General features: G+C 35.2%; 1 protein-coding gene across 1 annotated transcript in view; it reads left to right on the forward strand.

The window, feature by feature from the left end:
* Positions 1-21,677, forward strand: part of Lerp (lysosomal enzyme receptor protein) — a 502,993-nt gene that overhangs the window by 474,382 nt on the left and 6,934 nt on the right. Inside the window, exon 22 of the mRNA XM_081729164.1 lies at positions 10,894-11,042. Within this exon, the coding sequence (XP_081585290.1) occupies positions 10,894-11,042 (149 nt within the window). The remainder of the gene's footprint in view (positions 1-10,893; positions 11,043-21,677) is intronic.

Consider the following 21,677-nt stretch of genomic DNA (forward strand, 5'->3'; position numbering starts at 1 on the left):
TGACTCAACCTGTATATATTTCAAAAGTTTTGGAATTATACATATTAAAAGTTCGCTCATAAAAAGTGGTCAGTAGTGTAGTGCGAGTTAACTATCTCCTATTTAAGACATAATTACTATTAGTCACACAAGTTATTAACGTAATGCTCTATCATACATTAAAAAAATACAGTAGTATTTACCGAATTTTTCTTCCAAACCGTATAATTTAATTCAAACAAATAACATCAGGGTGGCGACAATCCGGGGAATTTTGAGAATACAGGGAAAAGCTGGGACTTTTGCTAAGAGTCAAGGAAACTCAATTTGCTAAGAATGAGATTTTTCAACAATATATTTGAAATGAAAATTTTAAGACGGTTTCAGATAGTTGAGTGCTTGTTTTTTTAATTGGCAACCACAAACTTAGAAACTTGACGTGTGTTTTCCACTATTCCTGTATAACAAATCATCCACAAAATGTAGTTGTATCAACGACCCAATGGGAAGTTCATTTACAACGCACACGTAATTCCAACTTTTTTTTTTTTCGTTCCCACTAGTTTCGATTTTTATCGAAATTTCCTGTTTTGTATAAGTGAGGGTAGCTTATTACACAAATGAAAGAATTTTGGAATACGGTTATTCGTATTTGAGTGTCTTTGTTTTTATTATAATGTATTTTAATGCTCGTGCTCATGTGTTTACGGAAATAGCTGATAAAGTTACACATCAACCTATTCGTTAGGTCAGTACTCATTTCGTCACACTCTTGATCTTTAAATATGGGATACGTTTATAGATACAAAAGTGTACTATGTGCTTATAATGTAATATTTATTGTTATACATTTATAGGCACATACTTAATCATTTTCATCAATAGTTATACATTTGTAATTATTTAATTCTGATGACCCGTCTCATAAGTTAAAAGAACATTGTTTATTTTAATTTTAAAAGAATCTGCCACTCAAAATGAGGCACAATTTGGAAACAATATTTGTGGAACATAAGTCCAAATAAAGTTTCAATCTCTCTCTCTCTCCCTTTAGTCATTCTTTGAGCCAAAGTTTTTATGCTTTTTCAATCCTGGTATGAAGTGTTCAAAGTTCTATAAAACAAGATTTTTTCAGATAAGATGTTTAAAAAAATATTTTGTAACTGGAATGCAACTTTTGAGAGAGGGTCACAAGAATGGTTTTGGTGGTTGGAGGGTCTATCTCCATGAGGACACATCCGCTAGCACTCTTCTTCAAAAGTACATAAAAGATTGTATTTCTTTATTTAGCATTTCGCAGTAAAATGGAAGACGGAAAAGAGGACAGTCAGAATTTGCGATTCAAATTATCGTAAAATAATATTAATAATTTGATTCCAGTACACTCTGGAAGCAACGAAGTTTTATGATGCGCAATTTTTGTTTCAATGTTGAAATCTTCATGCCTTTACTATAGGAAAAAAAAAAAAAAAAGTGACATATCCATCATGTTCCTAAGTTGCTTTTCTATACCTTGGTTTTCGCCAAAATTCTTGTTCTGGAACTAAGGAAGCAAACAGATTCCTTCTTACTGAATGTTCATTACCACAACTTAATGAAGAAAACTGATCGAAACGATCAGTCATATTTCAGATTGCAGGTTTGAAATATTGTGCATGTTAGTACCCACTTAAATACTAATTCGGTGGCGTAATTCGGCTGAGGCTGAAGTTCGTGCATTCAAACAATGGATGCACGATATCAGTTTTGTGGTAAATAAACATCGAGTTTCAGGTTTTCTCGGGATTCTTTCGTTTCTTTCCCTACTCACATTCTTGTCGTTATACCATTAACTCAGTAATTACTATCTCAATTGTAGGACGTTAAACTAATACTTTAATGTGAAGCATAAATGTTAAGCAATTAGTTTTCGTCTGTCAATAACCGTAAGGCGCGTTCGGAAATTATGTAATAAGGCACCGTGGACACGATTTTATTTTTCTCAGAAATAAGCTCTTCTTTGCTCGCTTTTTGCATGGGAATTTAGTTTACTTTTGCGATACTATTCGTTACTGGAAAATAGAATTTTGTAAATACCCAGAGTTGCAAAGCTAATAGTTAATACAAAGTGATGAAGACATTATTACAAGAAATTACAAATGAATAAAGTAACCTGAGAATGAGTGTATACGCTTTTTTGTCGAGTATTAAGCGCGCGATCGTGTTTCATTATTTACGTGCTTTAATTCAACATTTTTATTTCTTATCTTACTAGGAATGATTCCAAAGTTAAATCTTGAATCTGAGGATAACCTACTTGTATATATATCCTGAAAGTGTTTGTCGAGCAGGTTCCAAAACAGGTTTTAATTCTTTGCCTGGAAGTGACTCCACCCCTTCAGGGGTTGGAAATATATAAAACTTGACCTATATGTCCTATATATCAAAGTGCTCCGCATGACTACTAGATTAAAAGTATAATATGCACTACCCAAATATATCAAGGTAACAAACTGAAAACTTGGTTATATCACTATAAATATCCTATATTCAGTGGTGCCCACCCCCCCTTATGTCCATGACGCACCCCCCCAATTGTCTATCCGTAGGTGTTCTTCCATGAAAAAAATCTTCTTTTCGATTAATTTTACCCCCCCCCCCCATCAAACATATTTATATGGATTTTTAACCCCCCCACAATATTTCAATGACGCAGTTTGCGTCATAGCCCCCCCTTGTGGGCACCCCTGATATTAGTGGACCTCACTATCACGCCGTAGAGTAGTCATGAGACAGTGTGAGTTACGTGGACCTTAAAAACACAAAGCAAGTCCTGATAGCACCATCTTGCGAGGACTATGACATGAGAGTTACATGGCTCTCACACATAGCCAAAAACAAAAGCCAAGCTCCGGCAAATAACATCCAGCCGGGGCCTTGTCGTGGCTAGAGGGCTTAAAGCCTGAAGGGTGACCAGTCGGGTTAATCACGTTTATTTAGTTACAAAGAAAGAGCTGTTCGGATCGAGTAAATGAGCTCCAATCATCACTACGACTAGTTTCCCGTGGTATGAGCAGTTGACGAATATATAATGAACGTACTGATCCGATAACGTATATAGGTGAAATCGAGGAAAATATAGAAATTGAAATACGAATACTGAATGTGTCACATCTAGCCATAACAACGAGTCACATTAGTTGTGATACCAAATGACTTGCTGTTGACTGAATATATGCTTTTCTCAACTTTATAGGTCTACTAATATAAGGTATTTATACTGAAATAATATTTTTTGGTTTTATTACTTTGATGTAGGATATAATTGGATAGTGCATATATCATATTCTTAATCTACTAGTCATGCATAGCACTTTGATATATAGGATATATAAGTGAAGTTGCTCTATATTTCCAACCATGAAGAGGTGGGGTCACTTCCGTGCAAGGAACTGAAATAGTGGCGTAACAATGGCCTTTGGCGCCACTAGGCAACATCCCTAGTGGCGCCCTCTCGCCTATCGAATAGGCTCCGAGCAGAAACGGCCATAAACCGAAAATTATCAGTGGGACGGTATTGACCGTTTTTCTTTTTATATCGTTGTGGTACATTTTTTAAAAGTAAACAAGGCAGAGTGCCCTGTTTATTAAAAATATACTCATGTAAAATTAGGTTTTTCTTTCAGTGCAAGGCAAATAAACAATAATGTGTCAAACAGTATTAACAAAAGAATTTCAAATGAATATATATAGTATGATGCAATTTTACATAATTACAAAATGAATAATAAACCTTGTGAAACCGCTTATAAGCATCTTTTTCTATTTTCAGTTTTTTTCTTTACATCAACAAACTGTATACAAGGTCAGAAGTGTTTCTTTCTCATTTTGCTTCTGGAAATTCTTTTATCAGATCAGATATATCCAATTCATGAGCTCTTTTTCGATCAATACTCAGAATGGTCAACCCCAAAGATTCTTGGGTCATAGGTACTGTTTCTGAGATATGTCTTGATTAATTTTAACTTTGAGAATGATTGCTCAGCAGTTGCAACTGTAACATGAAGAGTTACATACCAGCAAAGCGCAGTCACCAGACTTGGAAATGCTGAGATTAGAGTCGGTAGTAGAATGAAGAATCTCTTTGTGAATTGAAAGACACCGGGATTGTGTCTCTGAAAGTCAACATTTCTCGTGGAAAGTCACTGGATAAATCGTCCGCATACTGAAGCGCAAAGTCATAAGACTGCTTGGTGACCTCTTCGTCAGGAGGGTTCGTAACATTGACGGGCATAAGATTTTTTTTTTACAAAGTTTCCCTCATACCTTCGAAGCGTAACCTTATGTTTACTAGTATGGAGTCGAGGATAGGCAATAGCACTTTGATCTCAAATTCTTTGACAGCGTCCGTAAATCACGTATCTTGTGCCAATTCATCAAAGGATATTTTTGGCACTAGCTTCCTTCTTTCTTCTAACTTATCGGAAATACCAAATTTTGCGCGCCAAAAGCACTGGCTTCCTCGAATATTTAAGACATATTCTTTCTAAGATCATGCACTGCTGTACATCTTTTCAGCTCTCGTTGACACTCTGACAAACACATACCTACTAGGGCTCTGCAGCTTTTTGACGACACAAAATTAATACTTCTTAGAACTTTTTCCCACAATACAAGCATTGCCATGAAATCGAACCTTTCCATTTTTCGTTTATAACAAGCTGGTTCTATCCGTTCTTTTATTCTGTTCCAATAAGGCACATGACATTGAGACATTTCATAACGTCCGCATATCTCTTTCTTAGTGCAAACACGGCATTATGACTTGAATCCCAGTGTGTTTGAGAGAGTTTCTTCAGTGTCGTTTCATTTTCCGGAGATGTATCCTTGGGAATACAGTCTTGTAAAGCCTTCCAGTGTTTCCCGCTGCTACCAAAGAAATTACATATACTATATCTTGTAGGATGACAAAGAAATTAACAGCTTCTGTATTAACTTTTCAGCATCCGATAACACGAGGTTCAGATTATGTGCTGCGCAGTGATCATGTATGACATTCTTGGCATGTTTTTGAATCCGTGTTTGCAAGCCAGAAATATGACCACTCATTACTGCTGCTCCATCGTAGCCTTGCTCGCTGCACTTCTTAATGTCAATCTCATTTTCTAATAGAACTTTTAGTATTAAATCTTCATAATTTTCTGTACAGTGTTCGTCTTTATCATAAAATCCAAGGAAGCTTTCTACAATGTTGAACTGGGGAAATGATCACTAGGTTTCGAAGATAACTGAACATAGCAAATGATGATGCTTACTTGGTCGATTTTTGGTCAGTATCCTCCTCATCCATTTAACATTACGTCATTTTAGTCAGTATCAGGAGCCGACGAAGGCAAAATTTTCACCCAGCCAAAGTGTCTTTTTGTCGTCCCCTGCATAATTGTAGCCTATATTTTACATTTTATTACAGTGATATTAGAAAATTCGTACGAAAATTTATTTTGAGGTGCTCGTTTGGGCGCCCCTGACGTTGGCTCCCGGGCAGTTACCGGTTTGCCAAATCCTTAATGCTTGTGCATGGTTCTGTGTACCCACAGCACTTGGCAATTGTGCTGTGCCTCATAATCATGGTAATTTTTTTTAAACTCGTTTTAATCCAGATCTTATAGGTCATAGAATTTGTCATTATTGTTGAAAGCCTGGTGCGCAGGGAATTTTATTTAAATTTAGTAAGCTCACTAATGTAATATAGGACTGGTGTATCGTACAGGGGGATTAATTTCTTAATCTTACAGTGCTATAACCTCGATAAGTTTACAGTAATGCCAATAATGTAATAAACTGCGAGCGATGTGAGTAGGAATTTTTATTCTCGCAATGTTCGAAACTGAAGACCGCGGAAACTTGGGGCTTCATTTATATAATTTGCTTCTTTTTTGTTATAAACCTGGGGCACCCCCTAATGTACCGAAATGCGCAGCTCCCGTAAGCAATGCCTACCCTGCCTACTCTGTTGCTACGCTACTGAACGGAAACTTGTTCTGGAACCCGAGGTTATCCCGAAATTCAAGGTTCAACTTTGGAATCATTCCTAGTTAGGAACTTAACAATGCTTAAATGTCTATACTAAATACAAAAATTGTCTGTGCTCCCAAAAGGTAAAGAAGTAGCAAATGCAAGTTGATGTATGCAGTGGATCGAGGCAGGGTGCGTGGTGTCAACAAGTTTTTATTTACGACAGCATATTGCTGTGCAGAAAAGCGATCAAGAAGCAGAGGGGCGGAATACATAGTAATAGCTTTGTGCTGGTGTAGCGTAGTTCAAGTTGCAGAGTCAGAATTGAAAGTGTAAAGGTGCTGTAGTTATGGTGTTGGGTGTTCGTTATATCTAGTATTCCTGTGCAGATAATGAGCGTATAAGTTTCCTAATATTCCAAGACCACGTTCAATCTTTCCTGATTATTAGATGATTCTTTATCATGGATCAGTGAAGTACCAGGTGGCAAATCTTTTACTCACTGCAACATTTGCCGAAGCATCTTTTCGCTGAGTTACATAGGACGGCAAGCAGTAGCAAGTCACATGATAGGTAAAAGAGATGGTCACGTCCATTTCAGTTATTGGAACAGGTATGCCTTTGTAAATCGAAAATAAACCAGTACCTTCTGACTTGGAGTGTCATCCCATTTGCACATCAACTGTAAGAACTTAAAGGTTTTTGATGTTGCGTGCTCAAATGTGGATTCTGAGATGCAAGTGGGTACGAGTTCGGAGATGAAACAAAGAGTTTACAGGAATTCTCAGTAAAAGACAACATTATAAAAGTAGAATTGTTATGATATATTCAAAGTGTAATTCCATATATCAGTGCGCACTGCTACTGAAGATATGAAAGCGCCTGGAAAATGACAAAATAGCACACTTAGGTTATGGGTTATCACTATACTTTAGAAGTAAACTAATTCAGCTGTTGAAAGAGACAAATATACAATTCTAGGATACCGCAAAAACGGAAGTATCCAGCGTTATTTGACATGAGTGTTTTTAGGGAATTCTGCAGCTTCTACCTTTTTAATTGCTTCAAAGAGATGCTTTCACTCTTGAAATAAAATTAAAAAAAAAAAAAAAAAGATCAAACTTCAATGGATGGTCTTTAATCTAAACTTTACATTTCTGCATAACAGATTTTGGTCCCTCATAAATTAAAGAAGTGCTTCCCGCATTCCTGAAGAAATTTTTCACGACTCGATTGCTGCAACTGGTGAAAATAGAGTTCATATTTTTAGTGATTATTTCTACACGAATTTTTGTGTTCAGACTACTCCTACGCCGCTTCCTCCTGTTCAGCAAGTTTGTTCACATTCGTTGTCTTCACTCAGTACTTCTCCTGACGAGGTAAGGCATCTTCTTTCTTCTTTACCTTTGAATCGTTCTTCTGGTCCTGACAATATCAGTTCAATCTTCTTACGTAATACTGCAGAATCTCTGGCCAATCCTTTATCACAATTTTTAAATAGATGCTTTAGTGAAGGTGTTTTCCCTAGATCTTGGAAACAGGCTAATATATTGTACCTATTTTGAAATCTGGCAGCGCGAACAATGTTTCATCATACAGACCCATTTCTCTCTTGCCCATCCTTTCTGTGGTGTGCGAGAAAATAATCACAGATAGATTGCATAAATTTGTTTCACCCTACTTAGATCCTGCTCAACATGACTTTCTTCCTGGCAGTCCTACTCTCACAAATTTATCTTTATTACTTTCGGAAGCATTTAAATCTCTGTCCAATAATACACAACTTGATGTAATCTATCTAGACCTAACTAAAGCTTTTGATCGCATTGACCCTAAGCTTCTTCTTAATAAACTAGCACATAGATTTAATATTTACGGCAACTTCTCATTGTTACGAGACTATCTCACTGAACGTGAACAACGTGTTGTTCTCTCTGGATCTGCTTCGAATTTTGTTCCTGTTCTCTCTGGTGTTCCCCAGGGTAGTGTTCTGGGTCCACTTCTTTTCCATCTCTTCATAGGTGATCTCCCGTCTTATCTTAAGTTATCTGACACCAAAATTCTTCTCTTTGCTGACGACTGCAAATTATTTCGGTAAATTAGGACAGCTCAAGATGTGATTGAACTGCAAAAAAAACTCTTAGATCTTCTGGACTGGTGTAGTGTGGAATCTAAAAGTAAATCTCTTAAAATCTTCTACTATTACATTTTCATTAAAGAAAAACAAAATCCCTTCTACCTACTTCATTGGAGATGATCCTATTGCTAAGGACTCATCTCAGAAGGATCTCGGGGTTGTGTTCGACGAAAGACTTCTGTTTACTGATCACATTGCTGCCATGACCAAGAGTGCTATGCTATTATTAGGTCTCCTGTACAGGTTTACAGAGATTAGGGATATTACAGCTTTAAGTATATTCTATAAAACGTTTATTTCAACCAAAATAGAGTACTGTTCCACCATTTGGAGTATGGCTAGCGTATCAAATCTCTCTCGCATTGACTCAGTTCTAAATTTCTTTCTTGTTATTGTCAGGAAAAAGAATACCTTCTGTACGCTGTTTAAGTAAACCTGAATTGTTGATTGTTTTTGGTACCCGTACACCTTCATCTCGTCGCATGCTACTTGATATGATGTTTCTCCATAGAATTCTAAATGGGAAACTTAGAACTGAAGAACTAATCTCTAAATTTAATATTCGGGTACCTGCAAGAAGAACTAGAAATAGTGAACTACTTCATTGCAACACGCCTCGATTATCAATTATTCAGCGTTCTTTGTTCCATAGACTGGCTTCTGAATTTAACTCCATTGCTTCTGACGTGGATATTTTTAAATGTGAGAATGTATTCCGACAGGAAATTATTGCTACACATATAGAACCCAAATAGTTTTATTTCAATTTGTTATTGCTACACTTATGGACCTTTATATGTTATATAGTTTCAATGTAAAATGGCTGCCTTGCTGTATCTGGAACTTTGGCAAATAAATAATTTTCAAATCCGATATCAAGATGTCGCCAAATGATCCTACAATACTTGATATAGGAAGCTGTGCGTTACTTACGTTGCGTGGAGCATGTACGTACGGCTAGAATTGAGGAAACGATCTTGGAGAATCGTTGAATTTCTAAGAATTCTGCTTACCTTATTCAAGGATGTTCCAGCATACCATGCTGAATATACTCCTATAGAGGCTCAAAAAATTTTCCATTGAAATTTTATTCTGTATTGGCTTGAAAATAGTAGTGTTGCCCAGTGTGCCATCAACATTTATCCATCTGAATGCCATTCATTCTAACTTAAGGAACTGCGTTGCTTTAAAGAAAAGTGAAATCTAACTAAATCATTTTTATCACGTGATTTGCTGTGGTCAGATTCCACCTTTATATAAGGTACTTATCCGTATATTCTGTTCTATATTCAGGATAAGGAAGTTCCAAGCTCTTCAAACTATCAGATCATGTCCGGTATGGGGGAAGAAGATAAAATACTTATTCGTAAACTTGCATTTTCTAAAACACTTGCTTCAGAAGTAGAACCTTTGCTCTCGAATTTCAGATTGACTCCCGTCTGAGTCCACTTCGTTACAACACTTTATTGGACGCGATAAAAGTAAATAAATAAATAAATAAATAAAAATAAAATGTAAAAACTGAAATTTTTAGTTCTTCCAGTTCATGTATGCGATTTGGTGTGGAAAACGAAGAAAATCTTTCTATGAAAAATGTTTACATTGGTTTTGCTACAAATACTGCCTGTAAGAAATGTCAGTCAACGGATTTGGACATTTTGCATTTTTGTCAGAATTCCTCAAAGTGCCTACAGAAATTTGTTCTTGAACTTCTGAAGAAGTCATTTTTAAATTATGAATTGACTAGAGCTCTTTCGTGTTTGGATCTTTATATTTCTGCAGGCTCTGATGTTGGAGTGAATCACATGAAATCTCTTTTAGCTGAACTAATTCAAAATATATTAATGAAAGGAGGAAACGACCGAATGTTTTACACACCAGATCCTCTGTAGGTGCAAATTCAATCACACACAAAGAATGAAAAAGTGACTGACTGGACTGAAACTCGAACCCGGGATCTTGGACTAGCGTGCCGATGCATTAACCACTACGCTACCTAATCCGCTTTTCAGAACAGTCATACACTCTTCCACTCCAGAAGTCGGTGCTCTCCACTCAGACCATATGGCTTATACTACAGCCTAGCTGCTGTGTTTGGACAATCAAGCGTCCATATATTGAGAACACCTTTTGATGGTTCTAATTTTATATATATTAGTTAAAGGAGGAAATAACCGATTTTTTACACACCAGATCTTCGGTAGGTGCGAATTTCAAAAAAGTGTTCTGCAAAGCCGGAAAAGGTCAGGGAGTTCTTTTCCGTAATTTTTGTTGCCACCCTGAACACTATTAAAAAAAATAAATAAATAAACTTTTACTGAATAATTTATGTAATTTTAATTCTATAAATAACCAAAAACTGAATTAATAATTTATCGAACTTTACTAACAGGCTGATTTTCTAGAATAAAAGCAGTGATCATGCAAATCATACAATATCCAATTCATCTCATTAAATAAATGGTATTTCGAAAAGTCCTGAAAAATACTTCTTTAAATGTTTACTTATTTCAGAAATTCATATAGAAATTTACATTTTTCTTTTATCTTTCGGATAAAAGCAATTGCAAAAGGAAGTTTAGGTTGGATGAAGAGATCCATATATTTTTTGTAACGACGTGTGAAAGGATTTTACCATGTTGCATCATTGAGCAATAAGCATGGCTTAAAAATAGTTTCGTTAATTATATAATACAGAAATACGTATTTCAAAGATCGTACAAAATATTAAGCGCTAGTAAATGTTTATGTAAGTATTATTTTATAAATATATATTTTTACAGTTGGCATCGTCCTGGGTGTGATGATCAGTGCAGCTGTACTGTGTCTAGCCGCTTTGTACTTTAGAAAAGAAAGCCATCGTCGATCTGTAAAATTTTGGTTTACATCTTGTTTAAGGAGTCATGATCAAGGCAGAGTTCGATATTCAAAGGTAAGGCCCTGAATTATTCTCAATATAAACATGATGGTAGAAGGTTGATATGAAGATTAGAAAAGAAAAAAGGACTTTGTGTGCTGTAAATGTCAAAGCACTTTTAGTTTGTATAACTGGCACAATAGAGAAGTGGAATTCGATTCTAATTTACTTAATTTATGTAGGTGTATTTTTAAATTTTATTTCTTCCTGTCTCAGGATTAACGTTAAGAAAAGATTTGAGTTCGCATTGTTCGGTAGTCGGTAGAAAAGTTGAATTTTCAACCTACAAATATATTAACAATAAAACTGTAAACAAGTTCGAGTAAGAATCAATTAAGGCAAACCTATGCTATCCAAGAGGTGTACAACGTTCTCTATATTCGTGAAATTTTCTTCTTTGTCTTCATCTATCGTCTTCTCTATGATCTGAAGAAAATCTATTCACGATCGAAAGCTTAAGAAGTTAATTTCATTAATGGTTTTTATTTATTTATTTATTTAATTGGTCTTAATACAGTTGAGAGTATTCTACACTGACGGTAACGTAGCATTTGCTAAAAAAAAAAAAAAAAAAAAAAAAAAAAAAAAAAAAAAAAAAAAAAAAAAATTAAAAAGCTAAAATGAAATACAGAAATCGTTTGGCCTACTTTTCTTAATTAAATGAAATGACTAAATTTACTGGGCAAATGTGTTTATTCCAGCAAGAATATTTTCAAAAACTGTGGCTGATTTCATCCGAAGACGCCCCAAGGAAAAACGACGAATACACTAAATTTACATCAAACCTTATTATATAAGAATGAAGAAACTGGAGTTCAATTTGGATTAAAGTAAGTTTGACAAGAGTTGGGATTGTATTTTTTGTAATGATTTCACTTGAAAATTTAAGATTCATCAAGTTTGCTTTACTTATTAAATGTATTATATAAGCTCACATTTATAAGCACAGGGATGTAATAATTGAACAGTTGGCCATAATAGTCATAGTGTTATTAACGTCCTTTTCAGCAGTGAAGCTAGGGTATATGGGACGTAGACGTGCAGCTTGACATGAGATCCAAACCATATGAGTTTCCATCAGGAATCGAATCCTGGTATCCTACGCCGAAGGCGCGTACGTCATATAGCCATGAGGGAGCCAGGTTATAAAGATGTAAAATGTACGTGATTTACATTGTGTGAAGTGATGATTCGATTGTGGATAAATTTCAGTCTTATTTAATTAGTTTTTGTGATATTTTTAAGTCCAATTGACTGATAGGGTTGTTTGTTAGCCAACATATCATTATTTACGTTTTATTTAGTGGACCCATAAATATGTTAGTTTGTTCATTGTTCTTCGTACTTGGAGCGATTGAAGATGAAAGCAGCAGCGGCTTCCGAAACTATTTCAGCTGGAATACTACATATACATTGAGAATGTAAGGGTAGTCATATCATTTAATTAATACATACATCAGAATGAGTTTTGAGACACCAACAGAATGGACAGACGTAATGGCACGAAATTTGGTATCTGTAGGATTTTTGTTCACATGATACTAGTAATTTTTATTCTCTTTTCTGCTTCTTTTTCATGAATCAATACGGGTGAACGCTTTGAGCAATAACAGTAGTAGAGGATCTTGTATTAACCAACGAAACAAAGCTTTTGAAGGGATGGGTATTAACTGCATGAAATTGGTGTCTGAAACATTTCCGTGTTCGATAATACAATACTTCCATATACATGCACGAAGTTAGTCACTTCAAAAGTATTGGCTGCAATGAAGTGTGGACAAAGCTGATTTTGCCTAATGGTTTGTATGAAATGAGATAAACGACCGTTTTCGAATAGAAGAAGTCCTTTATCTAGGTTTCGAGTTGGAAAAAATAATGTAGGAGTGAATTTTGGAAACTCATTTCGGTGCAGCAGAAGGTGGTCGAAGATTTTGTCCAATAGTTTCCGTGAATTAGAATGAATGGAGATTTAGGGTGCTAGATAGCGATTTAGCTACGTGTTCAAGTTTGGGTAAAATTTATTCCGGAGAAGATTCCGATTTTGCGTAAGTTTCCATGAAATTGATTAGATTGTTTATTCATTCAATGAATAGAGACTAGATGTCGAATTTGCGAAAAGTTATTTAGGACCGAATTTCTGAAAAATCATTTTGGGGAGAGGGAGATTGACAATTTGCCTACGATTTCTGGAATGAAATAGAGGGAATTATCATTTACGATTCCTAGAAAGCGAATCAGGAAAATTTTATTAGGAGGGGGGGGGGGATTTTGGGAAGCGGGTATTTCAGTTATTCTTTTATTTTCAGGTGCAAGAAAATGTTCTAAGACCGATAATGTTAAGTAGGGGCTATTTTGTAAGAGGAAGATTTCTAGAGCTCAGCTGAATTTGAATCAGCGTCAACGACGTTATTAAATCAAAAGCGAGAATCTTATTATCTTCGTAATATTTTGCGGTAATATTACATCTTCCCTTAGAAAAGCGGGCACATTTACTAAATGCATAAACAACCTTTCATATAAATATTATTAGCAATGATTCAAAAAAGAAAAAGAAAAGCTATCAGTAATAATGCGACCTATCAATTACTAAACGAAAGCTGAAAGAAACATGGACTAGTCACAATGATAGCATAGCATCATCGGAGTGTAGATTATAAAGAAGGAATGATTCAAAATCACACCAGAAAGATGCATTAAACAAACGTCTGGTTGCGATCACACGTTATGCCCGTTCTATAATGTGAACAAAAGTACGTAATAAAACCGTTGAGCTTGTTCAGAGTTGTTTTGAACAATATTTTAAAGAAAGGAATTTGACTTTTTAAATCGGCTACAGAAAATGATGCATGTAAGAAAATATGAAAATGTTTTCCTTTTAACTATCTTAATATATCTCCTATGATATTTCTCCACTTCTTTACACCTTGGTCGTAACATTTGTGATATTCTGATATATAATTGAAAAAGTTGTTGTAGCAGCTTCTCCATTTTGTTAAAAAAACAAGCAGTGTAAACTCCTATTTGCTGATTTTGGACACTATCACACCGAAACAAATAAATACCGCGACATTTACTTATTTACCACAATAAGTAATTATGTAGTTACTATATAGTATAATTATTAAAGCTCCACTTTTCAGATACAGAATTTTACTAGTTTAGGTTCTATAATAGATGAACGTGTAGCTGTCTGTGTTACACAGTTTATTTCTTTTAAATATATTCCGCACATAAAAACAAGATACAGATATATGGAGTCCACTCATGCAAGGCATAGTCCTGTTGTAAACATGTCGTAGTCTCGTAAATGCTGAAAAAGTAGTTGCATTGGGTTTCAGTGCATTTTGAATATTGATGAGTTCAAAATTGAATGATTTATCAGTAGGAACAATTATATACTGAAAAATGACCTCAAATTCTAAGAGGAAAAAAAAAAAAAGTAAAAGGACTGCCCCAACACTCAGTGGCGCTCGTACTGCCAAATAGCTCCATGAGCCAACCCAACAATGATGCAGGAGTGTAGTTCATTAGTTAACAATAGAGCATTTTGCAAGGTGGGTTAGTTAATTGGTTATTGAGTGTATGGAACTCATTACAATAATAATAATAATAATAATAATAATAATAAAAACTAACCTGAATATTCCTTTCATGTGTTTTTAGCCTGTATTTCAAGTCTTCCCGTGGACACTTTTCCTCTTAAGCTTATGCCGCGCGAAGCACTTGAAATTAAGAGACTAAAAAACACATGAAAGGAACATTATTCAAGTTAGTTTTAATTATTAGTTTAGATAAGTTAGTTACAGAATTCTCGGTGCTACAAAACTTTAACCATACTTATTTATTTTACGAGAAAGTTAACAATAGTTATTGTCAGTAGCATTATATTTCTGCTTTCTCTCGAAGTAACAGCTTGTACTGTTAACACACAGAAGATCCTTTTTTGCCATTTGCACAGTCAAAGCACATTCTTCCTAAGTTCTTCTGCCAGATATAGTGCGGCTGACTCACGATCTTTAACAAACGCTTTACGCCAACAAAATATTATTCTATCATGTAAACTTTCTTCATTTCCTCTACAGTTGCCAAGGCCGATAAAAGAGCTTCGATCATAATATCGAATCGCACAACGTTGCTGCGTTTTTATATCTTATAATGTTTACTCCATAGGATTAACCAGATTACTTAATTCAGATAGAGCGAACATTGTATTAGATAGTCGTAAATAGGACGTTTGCTCGAGCGTTGACGATGAAACAAGTAATTATACGAAATGACTCCTTTCAACGCCAACTACACGTAAGCAAAAATTCTAAGTACAACCTTTATAAACACGAAAGATTCAGCATCATATTTTCGAAAATAAACAAATTCCACAAATAATAAGTAAAAAATAAATTTTGCACCATGCACCTAAACGAATCACCACGAGGCGTGAGGAGATGACATGCACAATCGCAGAAAATACTCGTCAATCGATTCGAAAATTTTAATTATATTGATACTTACATAGCTTTAAACTAGGAAAGGACAATTACGACAATAATATTTATAGATGTTTCTTATCTTGTGTAATATAACTAGATTCCACTATGCAAAGAACATGACTACACAGTGTAATGTTGCAGCAGGGTAGAATAAGCTGTTACGCATTCGTCTGTTCGGCGCCAAGTAAAGTTGCCTCCCGCTAAATCTCTTCGGCTCTCGCTGTTCGCGTGGGTTTCACGCGTTGAGTGACGTAAGAGCGGACAGAGCTGTGATTGGCTGAAGAAGTGCCGATCAAGGTCACGCCACCCACATGCATCCTCTGAGTGAGAGAACACACACACACATAGAAACAACGTCTGCTAGTATGTGCCAATCCTTTTAATTAAAAAGGGAATTAAACTGCTTGAGCTGCATACAGCCAAAATAATGAATAAATGAGTTTATGACAATCTATACTTACAACTCGAAAACCATGAAGTGTAAAACTCAAACACATCTTCTTCGCACAGCTGTTGAGCGTAGACTAGTGAACAAAATACACTCGGCGCGTTGTTATCGTTACACAACGAGTTGAATTACTTTCTATAGGGTTGTCGGGTCGCCTCGTTACGTTGTTTAGAAATACTAGCGCCACTGACAATTGTTTTGGAACAATTCTTGTATATTCTTTGCATTTATAATTCATAGTGCGCCGTATTTTTGGAAAAAAAAAAAAAAAAAAAAAACTGTTTCAAGCTAAGGATTTACGGAAGGTCCATACCCATCATAAATTAATTGTTCACTACTGGTCCTATAGAAAGCGTAAATTAATCTAAATCATTTATTTCAAACAATGTTTTAAGAGTGAAAAAGAAGAAGGAAAAAATTGCTGCAACATCTATTGCAATAGGATAGTCCCAGGTCTAGTTAGTAGAAGTCTCTTCCCAAGCAGGAGCACTTGTATTTTAGTGTATTTTATGACGTGTCAGATGTAAAGGAATACAACGAAAAAGTTCTTGTATCCTACAGTTAATTATTACAGCTTATTAATTATTAAGACGATTTGGACGACTGAAGAACTAATGGGGCGATAATGTCTGGATTTAGAAAAGGCTGCAGTGAAGGAGAGAGAAAATAACAGTCATTCGGACTGTTTAGAGTAAGATTTAGCAGTTATATTCCTTAACGGAATCTATTCCTGGAGTATGCGAACGAAAAGATACCTTCCCCTACTTGGAGACGATGTAATCTAGATGGCATTGGAAGGTAGATATTGGTAAACGCAAGGTAGATATGTAGCTGTCGCGAAATGCACATATTTAGAACAATAATACATATTGTCAGAGGGATAGCGTATATTCTATTGCGAAACGCTTTTCGCATGCGCATGTAGCTCACATCTTCAAGCTTATTGAGTTGGAGGAAAAAATCAACGCACTTTCATTTGACCTATTTCAACAAATTTCTAAAGAACCTTTCCAATAATATCATGCTCATTACAGAGTTTATAAGTATTTTCGTACTGAATTCCTGAATATATTTCGTTTAATTGTACATTAAGTTCATTCTTTCCTTCAAGCGATCGACATTGTAGTATGTATGGTGCCAGAGTTCTATATGAAAAGCTTTTGTTGTTTTTCCGTGAGAGTTCGAGTTTTAATAATTATATAGAAATAATGTAAATATATAATGAACTGCATTTGTAGCTTGTAAATTGTTGGGAATTTTCCTTTCCAATGAATACTCTGTGCAGAGATGTCAGAATTACTCAGTCGTTATAATCGTATTAGAAACAGCAGCATAAGAACTACTAATTTTTAAGACAGTTTTTCCATAAGTGTTTCTACACGCGCAGGTGTAGAAGTAATTGTTCATGTATTTAAAAAGAATATTAAACATTATATTCATTTGTTTAAATCTTTAACAGGGCCTGGAAGAAGTATAATTGTGGTAAGTATTAAGAATGAAGTCTCGAGGGATCCTATTTGTTCCACTGGGCATAAAATCACTTCAGCCAAAACTGCATAACATTGAACACTGTATATCACTTGATAAGCATTGTAATTTGCTAAGGTTTCTTCATAATAAAATTAATATTGCATATGATCTGATAAAGTTAGAAAGAACGTCTGTGTACACGGCATTTCTATAGTTCGACTAAAAATGTACGCACAGGTTTGAACCCTGTTGAGAATTAACATTGCTTGTCAAAAGTCTCTTACAGAGGTTGATCTGTTTGCGTCGGACCAAATTGAAATTGTTGCCTGCCACCATCATCATGCTCGATGTAATGGCCAACGATATGAAATATTGCACGACGTCGCAATTTCCATTGCAGCATACTTCATTGTAGCTGTACCTGAGGTATATTGTCCCACTCTTGCTTGTAGGCTTTTCAGATGCTATTTAGCGTGCAAACCCAACGTGGTGAAAGTTCAAAAGCACAGTAATCCATGGGACTAGCAACTGGATTCTTTACAGGAATATCTTCGAATGGAATAGCATGGATATCAGTTGCAAAGTTCATGCGTCTATAAAAAAGGCCAACGATGGTTTTACCGTGTGACTTGAAGCTTTGTCCTAGTGCAGTTTCACATGATGGGTGTCATCGCCACATAAAACTGATATTTCGTCGGGGTAAACTGGGAATAGGACATATTCTTGATTTATTTGAGTTTTTTTCTTCGACCTTATGAATCTTGAGCTTCTCTCAGGAGCGAAAGCCAGTAACAACGATAAAATCTTTCGAAAAACTTCCTTTGCATTGGCGCACAAAGTGACGTAGATCTTTCTCATCACCTTTGTAGTTGGTGGCCCGAACTCTTCCACAGTCGCCTAGGTATACCCATGGTACGTCCGTAGTAACAACAAATTTCCAGCAGACTTCTGGCCTTCCTCTTTCGTTTCACGATATACTGTGATGTTAACATATACGCGCTGGCCTCGCGGATAGTTTGCAGCTTCAATTTGTGATGGATTGCACGATCAGTTGCTGATTAGGCAATATAATCGTTCATCCATAACACGCTGTGGTACTAGATCCTCTCAGACCGCCATATCCTGGGTAATCTTTACCCTAGGTATTGTTTGTGAGTTTCACTGACACCCTCATTGGATGCGATTTCATTGGTTGGTACGATGTGGGTTGTGGAGGAGGCTGTTGTGCATAACGTTTAATTATAACACTAACAGTAGCCCGTCTATCAAGAGAAGTTTACATGGGGAAAGGGCCACGATGTACCCTTCCCAAAAGATTTTTTTTTTTTCCGCAGGAGTTTGCTTATCACATCTTCACTGTGCTAAGCTGAGAGACCGATACATATGTGCTTACGATTTTGTTATTCTGTGAAACCTGGTTTAACAGGTGACGCTATCAGCAAGTTATTCCGATGGAAACTGATCAACCTTTGTATCTCATTAAAATAGGAGTTTATTTAAGTAAAACCACTAATGTGAGTCAAGACAGGAAACTATCACTGTCAGATCTAAAGTAAGCTATGAAAATCTAGACTCCTTCAACTTCTTTATACGCATTTACGTACGAAACGAGTAGAAATATACGCAATTGAGTAGATTTTTGAATTTATAAACTTCTTAAAAATAAAAATATACGCCAGCAAAAGCTGTGGGAAATTGTTTGCTCCTTAGTACTAAACGAAAAATGAGACACCAGAGAAAAGAAATAATTCGTAGCTTGGCAGGTGTGACTATAAAGAAACTTGAATGAGCAAAAAAATGAGTTGACAAGTACCAAAATAACCCTCCCTTGATACAAGTTCAGTATAATATGTACCTTCTCTCTCATCCTTCTGAAACCAGTGCACTATCGGCCTCTTGTATATTGTCCCACAACCACCAACACTGAGACTTCTTATATTGCAGAAACTGATCAGCGAGTAGGTACTATCGCAATCACAAAGAGACGTCCTTCTTGCAGAAGTTGATCAGCAAATAGATACTATCACAGAGACTTCCTGTCTCGCAGAAACTGATCAGCGAGTACATACTATCACAAACAGAGAGACTCCCCATTTTGTAGAAACTGATCAGCAAATACATACTATCTTGATGGTAAAAGACATATATTGCTCTCCCACGACTTAATTGGATGTCTTCTTTGCTAATGTGTAACTCTCGTTACGTGCTCTAAGTTGAAAATTTCTCAGGACATAATAGTAGACAATAAATAGAAATAAAATATAGTTTTTTTTTTTTTAATAATTTCTTGAGGTTCATTACCCATTGCGCTATACTACATAATAGTAATTGTCTTTTACTTAAAGTAACACAGTAAATATGTGCCAAAATATGTATAATTTCTTCTAAACCAGGAAAGTTCCTAGAAAGATGCTAGTCGAATTGTAAATTAAATTATTTTTCTACAAATTTTCAACTAATAAAGCAGTAACAGAGTTTTAAACTTCTTGAAATTGGATACTTAAAGGTTTCCTTCCGTAAAGTGTTGTTCAATATTCAACAATTTCCTTAACTTATAGGATAATATTTATTTCGCTTGTAGTTTCTAGCAAGGAGCAATCTGGTAGAAGCTGATAGTACCATTGCTTTTTTTTTAAAAAAAAAAAAAAAAAAAAAGAAAAGAAAACGACTCTGATTAGAATCAATTAAGTTTCTAGTCGAAATTATTCTTTTGATATCCTTATATGATTTCCCGCCTTTTAGTTCAGTTAAGAGTTTAAAAGTAATAAAATCGCCAAAAGCAATTATGGCTTATCTCTTTGCTTAGCATATCGACTAACTTATTTCCAATTTCTTTATTAACTCAATTAGATATTGCACATATTTCTCATGGGGTCGCTTACTGTCCACACGGACAGTACACAGCAAAACGCAACATCAGATTTGATTATATTCTTGTACAGTCATATTTGTCACTTAACTTGAAAGAGCCCTCTGTGTATACTATTATGCTCACTAGAATAGCATGCCGTAGTTCAATGGTGCTTCTTTTCAATCTGTATAAAATGTTTATTTTAAGGTTTTAATCATTGTTTCATTTACAGCTTAGGATAGAAAACTTCTAAAAAGATACCCGGTGATGCAGTTATCTTGAACATGGATTGTTGACTGATAATGAGAAATAACTAGGTGGTGGTTAAATTCGAATAGAGATGTTCAGTTATTTTAAATGAAACTAACCCGAAAGTAAGAGTGTTATCTTCCAGATTATGTAGTCGTATTATAATGAGCACAATCCGTAAATAACTTTTAGAGAAGTTGATTTAGACTAATCTTGTACTATTCAGTGTTATACACCAGACTTTCGGATCACGGTCTTAACATTGTTCGCGAACCAACCCATCATACAATCAATCCGTTCTAGCAACAGAAACGTGCTATATAATATGTATTTATTAAAATCGTTTTGAAGTATATTTCTGTGATGAAGAATATAGAATGAAAATTAAAATATTCCTAATTGTGAAATAACACACACAAAAGTAATTTTTGAACACAGCACTCTGTAGACGGGCAAATGGGATTGTGAATATCTAGGTATAGGCGTATATGCGTTCGTACCCCGAAATACCGTACATGCACAGAGGGATACATTGTTCACAAAACTATTACTTGTTTGCGAAGAGAGGGGTTTGTGAAACAAAATGCACTGTAGTGCAGCTTTCAGTTATGACAGCTTTCAACTGTTGTCTTCTACGAAGCTATAATAAGGATAGACTAGAAAAAATTAGCTAGTACAGATGGTCTAATAAATAATTAAGGATAACTCTTATCTTAAAATAATAAATCTTCTGAAAATAATTAAATTTCATCACAGAAACGTTCATGTAACTTCATCCATCTTGACTCTGGAACTATTACTTAAATAATAAATACTTCTCTGACCATAGTATACAGCCTGCTTATTTATTAATATATATTTAAGTCGTAATAGTTTCAGTAACTTAACTTTATCTTCATCAGACGTTAGCAGAAATATCTTCATGACAAATTTAATGTTACGAAGATATTTCTGCTAATTAACATCTGATGAAGATAACGTTAAGTTACTGAAACTGTTATGATGTACAGTATTTCAATTTTAATAAATAAGTATATACTCTGGTCAGAAAAGTATTAATTACAGAAACCTTGTAGTAGTTGAACAGTTGCATTTGTTTGTTGAAGTCGAGCATTCCTTTTTAGACCCGAGGCTATATGGGACAG

The sequence above is a fragment of the Thermobia domestica genome, chromosome 10 (assembly GCF_964235325.1).
Source record: "Thermobia domestica chromosome 10, izTheDome1.hap1.1, whole genome shotgun sequence".
Classification (NCBI taxonomy): Eukaryota; Metazoa; Arthropoda; class Insecta; order Zygentoma; family Lepismatidae; genus Thermobia; species Thermobia domestica.